Here is a 13041-nt window from a genome sequence, read left to right as displayed (position 1 = left end):
GTGAGGAAGGGCAACATAGGGTAGGGGAGTGGGAGGTAAAACTGTTGGGTGTAAGACAGGTTCAAGGATGTTTACACAACACAGGGGCATATAGTCACTATTCTATAATAATTATAATGGAAAGAAACCTTTAAAATTGCATCAAAAGCAGAGGACTGGCCTGTGGGCCACAGTTTGCTAAGTCTTAGTATATATAAACAAATAAGGATACATTAAAAATTTTGTATATATATTTATTTATTTTGCAGAAAGAAGTAAGTATAGGAAGGGTAAACCAGAAACTAATAAAGAAGTTACCCATAGGAGATGGATAGAAATGAGGTGAAAGGAATAAGGATGCAAGTAGGATATCTCTTGAGTATATTTTTCTATACCATTTTGAGACAATAAAAAGGATACAGTACCATTTGTTCTTGCCAAAAACATTTAATTTGAATCTAATCATGAGGAATCAATCAGCAAAATCCAGAGTCTGAGACATTCTACAACTGACCTGGATTCCTCAAAAAAGTCAATACACTGGGTGAAGGTATGGTAGCGGGGAAGGGGAGCTGGAAATATTTTAAAGAGTAAAAGATCCTAAAAAGAGATACAACTGTCAACACAGTATATGAACTCTGTTTGGATCTTGGAACTACAAAAGACATTTTGGAGACAACCGGGGAAATTGAGACTATATTTTAAATATTATTAAATCACGAAATTTCTTAGATGTGACAATTATACGGTGATTATTTGGAGAATGTCAGTCTTTAGAGATTCATGCTAGAGTGTTCAGAGATTAAATATCATGATGATTGTATCTTGTCTTCAAATGCTTCAGGAGAGAAGAAAGCATATGTTGGCGTGTGTCTGTGTTTAGAGGTGGGGAGAGGAACAGAGGAGGAAGGGAGGAACACTGGAAAAAAATATTTTTGATAATGCTATTTTCAAGGCAACAATTGCTGAAAGAAATTCAGAACAAAAGTAATACCTATTCTTTGAGAAAAGGAAATTCTTCTCCAGAGTTTATCTTTAGTTAAACTATATTGTTGGCCAAGTACAGCAAATATATATACATATATATGTGTACTGGTTTACCATTCATCTAAGACTTAGTAAAAGGAAACTGAAGACCAAATGATTTGTAATCCAGCTGTAACTAACAGGCAATTCCAATCTGTTTAGAAAAGTAACTTTAAGAAGAACACCGAATGTCAAAATATGGATGAACTTTTAAAACATTATGCCAAGTGAAAGAAGCCCCTCATAAAAGACCACATAATACAGTAAGTCCCCAACATAAGAACCTTCAAGTTGCAGACTTTCAAAGATGCCAACGTGTGTGCCAGTCCCTGTATGCCAGCTGCTGAACTGTGCTACTGTACTTTTCAAGGTACTATATTGTAAGATTAAAAATGTTTTTTTTTTTGTTTTTTCATGTATGCATTATTTGTGTAAAAAGTGTTATAAACCTGTTACAGTACAGTACTATACAGCTGACTGTGTTGGGTGCGTACCTAGGCTAACTCTGTTGGACTTCTGAACAAGCTCTCAGAATGGAACTCACCCATATGCAGTGGACTTATGGTATATAATTCCATTTACACGAAATGTCCAAAAACAGCAAATCAGAGTCAGAAAACAGATTGGTAGTTGTCTAGGGCAGGGGAGCTTGGGGGGAAAAGGGCAGTGATTGCTAATGGGTATGGGGTGAGCAGGGGTGATAATAAATACGGTCTAAAAGTGACTGTGGTGGTGATAGTACAACTCTGAGTAAACTAGGGAAAGTGAAGTCGCTCAGTCGTGTCCCACTCTTTGGGACCCCCTGGACTGTAGCCTACTGGGCTCCTCCGTCTATGGGATTTTCCTGGCAAAGGTACTGGAGTGGGTTGTCATTTCCTTCTCCAGAGGATCTTCCTGACACAGGGATCGAACCCAGGTCTACCTGCATTGCAGGCAGATGCTGTATCCTCTGAGCCACTTGGGAAGCTAGTGAGTATACTAAGAATGACTCAACTGTACGTTTCCAATGGGTGAACCGTCAGGTATAGGAATTACATCTCAACAAAGCTGTTTTAAGAAAACAGAACAACAACACAGAAACACAACCCACCCCATCCCACCCTGAGATGCTGGCACTCACTTGGAAACCTTCACGGAGTCCTCTGCCCAGCGTCCTTGCCGGCGGGGTGGCTTGGGAGGGGGAACCTGCAAGGGACAGAAGCCAACAAAATAGTCACTCAGCATCACCATTCCAACAAACTGGGGCCGAGGTTAAGGTCACCTAAACCGACCTTCAACCTACCACAAGCTTCTGAGTTTAAATACAATACTATGAAACCTGGGTGTTTTCATACCTTTCATACCAGGAGGGCGGTCTGGCAGTGTCAACTGAAAGCCCTAGAAATGCTCACACTTTCTGAGCCAACAATTCTAACCCCAGGAATTTATCCCAAGGAAATAATCAGAGAGAAATGTAATGTTATTTTTTTTAATATAGTGAATAACTAGAAACAATCAAGCGGATTAGTCGCTCAGTCATGTCTGACTCTTTGCGACCCCATGGACTGTAGCCCACCAGGTTCCTCTGTCCACGGGATTCTCCAGGCAAGAATATTGGAGTGGGTTGCTATTTCCTTCTCCAAGGGATCTTTTCCACCCAGGGATTGAACTCAGGTCTCTTGCACTGTGGGCAGATTCTTTACTGTCTGAGCCACCAGGGAAGCCCTCAGAAACAATCAAAATGGACATCAATAAGGAATTAAGTAAATCGTGAAATACACACGTGAAAAGTCTATACAATAATGAGAAACTTAAAAAAGAATAATGATGTGCGTTAATGATATAAATGTTATATAATGTTACATTATGATATAAATGTTAACTTTTTGAAACATATTGTAAAACAGTAGGTACATGCTTCTGATTTTGTGAAAGAAAATCACATACATAATATCATACATGATTGAGAGGGAATCCAGTGATAGAATTAAGGCAATTTTTCTTTTTTCTTATGTGTACATTTTCTAATTCTTTTTTTTTTTAACCAGTCAACTTATACCACTTTTATAAACATAAAAGTAATAAAATAAAAGTATAAGAGACAGGCTTGCTTCAAAGATACAAACTCAGTTGGTGGGTTAAAAATCTACTTATGTGGGCAGGAAGCATTCACCTGCAATAGATACATCCAGAAACCCAAGTCCAGGAATTCTTGTCTAACTATTTCAACTAAAAATACCAAAGTGGGAATTGACCAATCTACTGAAATACTCACATTGGACAAAAGAGCAAAAGCCTTTCCTATTTTGAATGACCCAGGACTCATCTAGGACTGCTGAGTTACCAGTTTTCTTTTTCCAAGAACCTCACATAATCATAACTGCTGTTCTCAGTCTGAGGAGATTCTTAGATAAGTGGACTAAAACGGTGGTTGACAAACTTTTTCTAAAAGGGCTAGGTGGGAAATATTTTTGATTTTGTGGGTTGCAAAGGCTCTGTTACAACTACTCAACTCTGATACTGCAGGGCAATAAGCAGCCACAGACGAGAATTAAACACCTGGGTGTAATGTGTTCCAATAAAACTTTATAAAACAAGCATGCATGTTTTTATAAAGTTAAAACAAGCTCAGTCACTCAGTTGTGTCCAACCCTTTGAGACTCCAGGGACTGTAGCCTGCTAGGCTCCTCTGTCCATGGGATTTTCCTAGCAAGAACACTGGAGTGGATTGCCATTTCCTTCTCCAGAAACAAGAAGTGGGCCAAATTTTGCGGGAAGTATGTAGTCTGCAGTCTCTGGTGCTAAAATCACTGCAATATCCTTTCAATTTATTGCTTAAAACCTAACTTGCAGCTTGAAAATTTTATTTATTTAATTGGAGGCTAATTACCATATAATATTGTGGGTTTTTTTATACTTCGACATGAATCAGCCACCGGTGTACATGTATCCTCCCTCATCCTGAACCCCCCTCCCTCTTCCCTCCCCACCCTACCACTCTGGGCTGTCCCAGAGCACCAGCTTTGAGTGCCCTGCTTTGTGTATTGAACTTGCACTGGTCATCTAATTTACTTATAGTAAAATACATGTTTCAATGCTATTCTCTCATATCATCCCACCCTCGCCTTCTCCCACATAGTCCAGAAGTCTGTTCTTTACATCTGTGTCTCTTGCAGTCTTGCATATAGGGTCATCATTACCGTCTTTCTAAATTCCATATATATGTGTTAGTATACATGGGAAATAGATGGGGAAACAGTGGAAACCGTATCAGACTTTATTTTTTTGGGCTCCAAAATCACTGCAGATGGTGACTGCAGCCATGAAATTAAAAGACGCTTACTCCTTGGAAGAAAAGTATGACCAACCTAGATAGCATATTCAAGAGCAGAGACATTACTTTGCCGACTAAGGTCCATCTAGTCAAGGCTATGGTTTTCCCAGTGGTCATGTATGGATGTGAGAGTTAGACTGTTAAGAAGGCTGAGCACTGAAGAATTGATGCTTTTGAACTGTGGTGTTGGAGAAGACTCTTGAGAGTCCCTTGGACTGCAAGGAGATCCAACCAGTCCATTCTGAAGGAGATCAGCCCTGGGATTTCTTTGGAAGGAATGATGCTAAAGCTGAAACTCCAGTACTTTGGCCACCTCATGCGAAGAGTTGACTCATTGGAAAAGACTCTGATGCTGGGAGGGATTGGGGGCAGGAGGAGAAGGGGACGACAGAGGATGAGACGGCTGGATGGCATCACTGACTTGATGGACCTGAGTCTGAGTGAACTCCGGGAGTTGGTGATGGACAGGGAGGCCTGGCGTGCTGCGATTCATGGGGTCACAAAGAGTCAGACACGACTGAGAGACTGAACTGAACTGAACTGATACTGTACTGGTGTTTCTTTCTGACTTCCTTCACTCTGTATAATAGGCTCCAGTTTTGTCCAAATGCATCCTTTTTTATAGCTGAGTAATATTCCATTGTGTATATGTACCACAGCTTTCTTATCCATTCGTCTGCCGACGGACATCTAGGTTGCTTCCATGTCCTGGCTATTGTAAACGGTGCTGCAATGAACATTGGCGTACATGTGTCTCTTTCAATTCTGCTTTCCTTGGTATGTGTGCCCAGCAGTGGGATTGCTGGGTCATATGGCAGTTCTGTTTCCAGTTTTTTTAAGGAATTTCCACACTGTTCTCCATAGTGGATGTACTAGTGTGCATTTCCACCACCAGTGTAAGAGGGTTCCCTTTTCTCCACACCCTCTCCAGCATTTATTGTTTGTAGACTTTTTGATGGCAGCCATTCTAACTAGCATGAGATGGTACCTCACTGTGATTTTGATTTGCATTTCTCTGATAATAAGTGATGTTGAGCATCTTTTCAAGTGTTTGTTAGCCATCTGTATGTCTTTGGAGAAATGTCTTTTTAGTTCTTTGGCCCATTTTTTGATTGGATCATTTATTTTCCTGGTATTGAGCTGCATGAGCTGCTTGCATATTTTTAGAGATTAATTCTTTGTCAGTTTCATTTGCTATCACTATCTCCCATTCCGATGGCTGCCTTTTCACCTTGCTTAGAGTTTCCTTCATTGTGCAAAAGCTTTTAAGTTTAATTAGGTCCCATTTGTTTATTTTATTTCCTTACTCTGGGAGGTGGGTCATAGAGGATCTTGCTGTGATTTATGTCAGAGAGTGTTCTGTCTATATTTTCCTCTAAGAGTTTTATAGTTTCTGGTCTTACATTTAGATCTTTAATCCACTTTGAGTTTCTTTGTGTGTATGGTGTTAGAAAGTGTTCTAGTTTCATTCTTTTACAGGTGGTTGGCCACTTTTCCCAGCACCACTTGTTAAAGAGACGGTCTTTTCTCCATTGTATATTTTTGCCTCCTTTGTCAAAGATAAGGTGTCCATAGGTGCGTGGATTTATCTCTGGGCTTTCTATTTTGTTTCATTGATATGTATTTCTATCTTTGTGCTGTATACTATCTTGAAGACTGTAGCTTTGTAGCGTAGTCCAAAGTCAGGCAGGTTGATTCCTCCAGTTCCATTCTTTTTTCTCAAGATTGCTTTGGATAGTCAAGGTTTTATGTGTTTCCATACAAATTGTGAAATTATTTGTTCTAGTTCTGTGAAAAATACCATTGGTAGCTTGATAGGGATTGCACTGAATCTATAGATTGCTTTGGGTAGTATACTCATTTTCATTATATTGATTCTTCCAATCCACGAACATGGTATATTTCTCCATCTAATTGTGTCACCTTTGATTTCTTTCATCAGTGTTTTATAATTTTTTATATATAGGCCTTTTGTTTCTTCAGGCAAATTTATTCCCAAGTATTTTATTCTTTTCATTGAAGGAGACTATAGCAAAAATCAACAAAACTAAAAGCTGGTTCTTTGAGAAAATAAATAAAATATACAAACCATTAGCCAGACTCATCTAGAAAAAAAGGGAGAAGAATCAAATCAATAAAATTAGAAATGAAAATGGAGAAATCACAACAGACATCACAGAAATACAAATGATCATGAGAGACTACTATGAGCAACTATATGCCAATAAAATGGACAACTTGGAAGAAATGGACAAATTCTTAGAATAGGATAACCTTCCAAAACTGAACCAGGAAGAAATAGAAAATCTTAACAGACCCATCACAAGCATGGATATTGAAGCTGTAATCAAAAATCTTCCAACAAAGGCCCAGGACCAGAGGGCTTCACAGCTGAATCCTACCAAAAAGTTAGGGAAGAGCTAACACTTATCCTACTCAAACTCTTCCAGAAAACTGCAGAGGAAGGTAAACTCCCAGAGGCCACCATCACCCTAATCCCAAAACCAGACAAAGATGCCACAAAAAATGAAAACTACAGGCCAATATCACTGATGAACATAGATGCAGAAATCCTCAACAAAATTCTAGCAAATGGAATCCACAACATATTAAAAAGATCATACATCATGACCAAGTGGGCTTTATCACAGGGATGCAAGGATTTTTCAATATGTGCAAATCAATCAATCTGATATACCATATTAACAAATTAAAAGATAAAATCCATATGATTATCTCAATAGATACAGGGAAAGCCTTTGACAAAATTCAGCACCCATTTATGATAAAAACTCTCCAGAAAGCAGGCATAGAAGGAACATACCTCAACATAATAAAAGCCATATACAACAAACCCACAGCAAACATTATTCTCAATGGCAAAAAATTGAAAGCATTTCCTCTAAAATCAGGAACAAGACAAGGGTGCCCTCTCTCACCACTACTATTCAACATAGTTTTGGAAGTCCTAGCCACAGCAATCAGAGAAGAAAAAGAAATAAAAGGAAACCAGGTTGGAAAAGAAAAAGTAAAACTGTTTGCAGATGACATGATCCTCTACATAGAAAACCCCAAAAACACCACCAGAAAATTACTAGAGGGCCAGGAGAAATATCAATAACCTCAGATATGCAGATGACACCACCCTTATGGCAGAAAGTGAAAAGGAGCTAAAAAGCCTCTTGATGAAAGTGAAAGTGGAGAGTGAAAAAGTTGGCTTAAAGCTCAACATTCAAAAAACTAAGATCATGGCATCTGGTCCCATCACTTCATGGGAAATAGATGGGGAAACAGTGGAAACAGTGTCAGACTTTATTTTGGGGGGCTCCAAAATCACTGCAGATGGTGACTGCAGTCATGAAATTAAAAGACGCTTACTCCTTGGAAGAAAAGTTATGACCAACCTAGACAGCATGAGACATTAACTTTGAAAAGCAGAGACATTAACTTTGCCAACAAAGGTCTGTCTAGTCAAGGCTATGGTTTTTCCAGTGGTCATGTATGAATGTGAGAGTTGGACTGTGAAGAAAGCTGAGCGCCGAAGAATTGATGCTTTTGAACTGTGGTGTTGGAGAAGACTCTTCAGAGTCCCTTGGACTGCAAGGAGATCCAACCAGTCCATTCTGAAGGAGATCAGCCCTGGGATTTCTTTGGAGGGAATGATGCTGAAGTTGAAACTCCAGTACTTTGGCCACCTCATGCAAACAGTTGACTCATTGGAAAAGACTCTGATGCTGGGAGGGATTGGGGGCAGGAGGAGAAGGGGACGACAGAGGATGAGATGGCTGGATGGCATCACTGACTTGATGGACATGAATCTGAGTGACCTCCGGGAGTTGGTGATGGACAGGGAGGCCTGGCGTGCTGCAATTCATGGGGTCGCAAAGAGTCGGACACGACTGAGTGACTAAACTGAACTGAATCAATGAATACAGTTAAGTTGCAGGATAGAAAATTCATATACAGAAGTCCCTTGCATTCCTATATATTAACAATGAGAAAACAGAAAGAGAAATTAAGGAAACAATCCCATTCACCATTGCAACTAACTTGTAGCTTTTTAAGAAAAAATTCCTTCAACGTGCCGAAATACACTTAACTTCTGATGTTTTTATTTTACACCAAGATGCCCTCCCTTTCCTGGTTCTCCAGTAACCTGCCAAGGATAAGCCCCATCCTTGGAGCTCACGTGGGGAGAGGAAGAACCTGCTGGAAAGGCCTGATGGAGGAGAAGCCGAGAGTTGGAAAGCCTACATCCAAAAGACTTATCTCCCGAGAACCCTAGGCAATACTTTAGAGAAGACAAACTTGGGTAATGGCGCTTTATACTCTCAGAAATGACAAAAATGTAGGAGTAGAAAGTGAACTGGTGCTTAGTTCTCAGCAGGGAACCCACAGAAGATGAAGGAAGAGATCCCACCATTAATTCCCAGTCTACACATCCTTTCTTGGTGTCTCTGCCACCCACACTCACCTGTCCCCAGACTGGATGGAGAAGCCTTTCATCCCAAGACCCGTCTTTCCTAGGACACAGCTGAGTGAACTAGGGGTGCACTAGTCAGACCCAGTCAGAAACAATTGAGTTCTTGGTCCCAGAAATCTGGAACTGAAGCTCAGAGGTTAGGCTGCTCGGACAGCACCAAGTGTTGGAACTCTAAGGACCAGCTGGAATCAGAATAAAGCCAAGTGGACACAAGCCAAAGTTGTGTATAAGCAGAGATCAGGAACCTTGTCTTGGTCAGCTCTTACTGCGCTTGCAAAGGTGAAAGAGATCAGAACTGAGCCATATCAGGTGCCTCCAGGAGGTTTTAAATCAATCTGGCTCACAGCTTTCTTCCCTATGATTTTGCAGATAACATCCCACTTTCCTTTACCCAAGGGTAGGACCATCTTGTGACAAGGAGCATTAATGAATTTGGAGGTCACAAACTAGGAACCACAAGTTTGGTTTGGCCATACAGTGGCTTTTGTCTGTTTCTAAATTTAAATTACCATTTTAAAAACTGCAAGATTTCCACACAAAGCAGCACTTTCTGGCTTCTCTCGGAAAACTGGAAGCTCTAGTGGTTCTGGGGCTGAGCAGCAGCCGCCTTCAGGTGACTGGACATGTGCGTTCCAGTTTGCCACAGTCCCCACCCGGCCTGCCTGGCCCCTTCCTGCCCCATCAAGTGCCAGTGGACATCTATTATGATGGGCTTGTGCTGCTGTTTCTCTTCCGGTACAGAATTCCCTCCGGTTTCTATGACAACAGGGAGTGGGTAAATGAAAGCTGTGTCGGGTGTTCTGACAAAAACGGGAACAAGCATATACTTCTTGGTTGGAATTGGGATCTCTTCTTTACCGCATCAGTACGCAGACCGCTGGTGTGCCTGTGCCTAAGCTCTAGGCCCGCTTCGCTTCCCTATGCGCCCTGCCTGCCCCTGGGGCACCCGGGTGTTGGAAGGACAGGAGGAACCCATGTGAAATCCATGGTGCCCACAGGATCAAGAGGCCCAGGTCTACCTGGAGCTTTTCCACCTTGAGCCTGAAAGAGGAAGAGAAAGGATCCTGCTGCCTTGGCAAGGTTCCTCAACCCGTGTGTCACGGCCCCGCCTTGTTTTCTGCCATGGGGTGTGGGTGACCAGGGGGCAGGAGACGCAGAGACCGAACTGGGGAAGGATTGTGAGAAACCAGGCAGCAGGGAAAAGGGGTATAAGTGATATCAAATGAGGTCAAGATGCACTCCTTTGAGAAACCACTAACCTGCTGAGGGATTAAATGAGTGACTCCATGTTAAGTGCTCAGAGCAGTGCCTGGCATAGTAAGTGCTGGATCTTCATTGTTAGCAGCAGCAGCAGCATCACTAATGTCAATATAGGAAAGGTTAGACCACGTGTAATAAAATACGCCACATCATCTGGAGGAGGTGGGGGCAAGATTCCTCTGAGTCTGGCCTGAGCTGTCATTTTGATGATTAATCCATCATATGGTTCATAAAGTTCCCTAAGATTCCCAGGACTTCTCTGGTGACTCAGCTGGTAAAGAATCTGCCTGCAATGTGGGAGACCTGGGTTCGATCTCTGGGTTAGGAAGATCCCCTGGAGAAGGGAAAGGCTACCCACTGCAGTATTGTAGCCTGGAGAATTCCACAGACTGTATAGTCCTTGGGGTTGCAAAGAGTCGGATACAACTGAGCGACTTTCAGTTTCACAAGATTCCCAAACCCAAAATGATCTGCTTTATCCTCTTCAACCACAAACCTCAAAAAGTTACAGCCATTGGGAGGATGAGTGAGAATCTTTTCTGCCCAGAGGTCACACAAAGACACGTTTCCTCTCATCTTCCTTCCACTCTGAAACAGTGGCAACTGCTAACACAACAGCTTCCAAACAGAAAGACCACCACCCAAGAGTCACTGCTCCACAGCCAGAAGACCTTAACACCTTGTCCCCAAATCAAAGGGGCTTGTGCACTAATAACTGAAGACTTCAAGAGCTGACATAATGCTGTAAAAACTGCATAGGGTGCTTTTCCTCGAGATCACTAAGAGTTACAAAGACTTTCTCTACACCAAATGGGCAGGGTTTAGCGGCCTTCCCTGCTCCCCACCAGGAGTCCTGGCTACACTTGGGAGAGAGCACTGAAGTGGCTGGGAGATAGGGGTGGGTAGAACTCAGCTCTCTGCAAGGTAGGGCTTGGGTGTTTAGCGGGGTGTTGTCTTTTCTGATGGGGAATCCCTGCTCTCATGATTTAGTACCCTGAGTCCAAGGGTAAGAAAAAACATTGTTTTGTAAATCTTCCTACTATGAGTCTTGTTATGGCCACCCACAAATACCCTATCTGCATGAGACAGATGTAATTAACCTCTACTCAGTCAGTTCAGTCACACAGTCAGTTCAGTGTCTGACTCTTTGTGACCCCATGGACTGCAGCACGCCAGGCTTCCCCGTCCTTCACTATCTCCTGAAGCTTGCTCAAACTCATGTCCATTGAGTCAGTGATGCCATCCAACCATCTCATCCTCTGTCGTCCCCTATCCTCCTGCCCCCAATCCCTCCCAGTATCAGGGTCTTTTCCAATGAGTCAGATCTTCACATCAGGTAGTCAAAGTACCAGAGCTTCAGCTTCAGCATCAGTCCTTCCAGTGAATATTCAGGGTTGATTTCCCTCAATTTAAGATTGACTGGTTTGATCTCCTTGCTGTTCAAGAGACTCTCAAGAGTCTTCTCCAGCACCACAGTTCAAAAGCATCAATTCTTCAGTGCTCAGCCTTCTTTATGGTCCAATCCTCACATCCGTACATGATCCAGTGATAAAGGCTCCTTCCCAGAATACAACTTTCCTCCTCTGTGGAGAGCTGAGCACTGCCCTACATACACCAGATGAGTTAGAGAAAGCAGAAGACGTCATCTCTGTTCTCAAATGAGACCCCAGTCCAGTGAGGCCAGGAAGACGCAGAACTGAGTGTATCAGGTCTTTGAGAAATCTACGTGGTGGACATCCGGTTCAATCTGAAACTACAAAAGCCACACTGAAGAGGGGATGTAGGCATCAGGGATGGAGGAACTGGGGGGTCCTTCCAGGGAGAGGCTTCATCCAGGGTCCAAAGGTGAAGCTGAAGAGGAAGCCCTCGGCTGTGGGGCGGTTCCACTGAATTTTGCCATTTTCTCATCACCTGTGGTGGTTTTTACTAGGCCACACTCTCCTGGGGCATCATTCAGGCAGTGTTCTGACAAGCACGCATAAGCTTGCAAGACAGGACTGAAGGCTACACAGAATCGTAGCAAATGGGCAGTGCTGGGGATAAAGAGACTGACAGAAGCTTTACGGAGTAAGGGGGGCTTACCCTGGACTGGGAAGATAAGCAGAAATGAAAAGGAAAAGCAATCCAGGAGCGACCCGAAAAGGTGCCATGCTACCAGGACAGCACATGACACAGGGGCTGCAGCAGATGCTGCTCCCGATCATCGTCCTGGTGGGGAGCCGAGGTCCTCAGCAGCCGTTATATACAGTGCTGGCTGGAAGTGCAAGCTGATGCGACTTGATCATAATGGAGTAGCTTAAAATCAGGTGCAAACGATCTGTTTGAAAATGTAAGCGATGACTGGCTTTTCACAGTACAATCTAAAAGGTCTGGTGGGTTCTTCTGTGCAGACAGTCTAGCCCCTGAAAGCCTGGCTCCTCTCCCTAAAAGCTATGACGATGTCATGGAGACACCTGTTAGCACTGTTTCAGAAAGAGCCCTGAGCTGTCTCTCCAGGACAATCTGAAACACGGGACACACTCTAAACCGAGATGCTACCCTTGCTTCTTTTATTATCAGCTGCCAGGACTGCTACATTCTCCCAGCTGCGGTGACAGAGAAGATGCTGGGGGCACTCTGGGAGCCAGAATGCTCTCCCCAGCACACGGTCAGAGCCCAGTCCTCACAGGCAGCTCTGAGAAACCGTCACCCTTCATTACAGAGCCCTCCATTCGGACCAGGGGAGGTCCTGCCCACCAGGCGTGGGTAGGACAAGAGGAGACATGAGTGCTTAATTTATTATTTCTCAAATCGTGTCTGAGGTCTTGGTGCAAAGGCCTAGGCATTTAAAGAAAAAGGAATTGACTCTTGCCCCATCCTTGAAACTAGAAACTCAGTCTAAGACAGTGGTGACCTTTTTCATGGAGCCCACAAACACCGCAATCCTCCTTGACCAAGCACTTGGGGAGACACTACCAACCTGTATGAAGCATGGCTCTGG

The 13041-nt window shown here is 42.9% G+C and overlaps 1 protein-coding gene across 1 annotated transcript in view; it reads right to left on the bottom strand.

Moving 5' to 3' along the window:
- The window catches only part of IFT43 (intraflagellar transport 43), a 110477-nt gene that overhangs the window by 60953 nt on the left and 36483 nt on the right, over positions 1-13041 (bottom strand). Inside the window, exon 3 of the mRNA XM_052646371.1 lies at positions 2126-2190. Within this exon, the coding sequence (XP_052502331.1) occupies positions 2126-2190 (65 nt within the window). The remainder of the gene's footprint in view (positions 1-2125; positions 2191-13041) is intronic.

This window comes from Budorcas taxicolor, chromosome 10 (assembly GCF_023091745.1).
Source record: "Budorcas taxicolor isolate Tak-1 chromosome 10, Takin1.1, whole genome shotgun sequence".
NCBI classification, from domain to species: domain Eukaryota; kingdom Metazoa; phylum Chordata; class Mammalia; order Artiodactyla; family Bovidae; genus Budorcas; species Budorcas taxicolor.
Note: the sequence above shows the minus strand (reverse complement) of the source record. Positions and strands in the feature narration are given on the sequence as shown.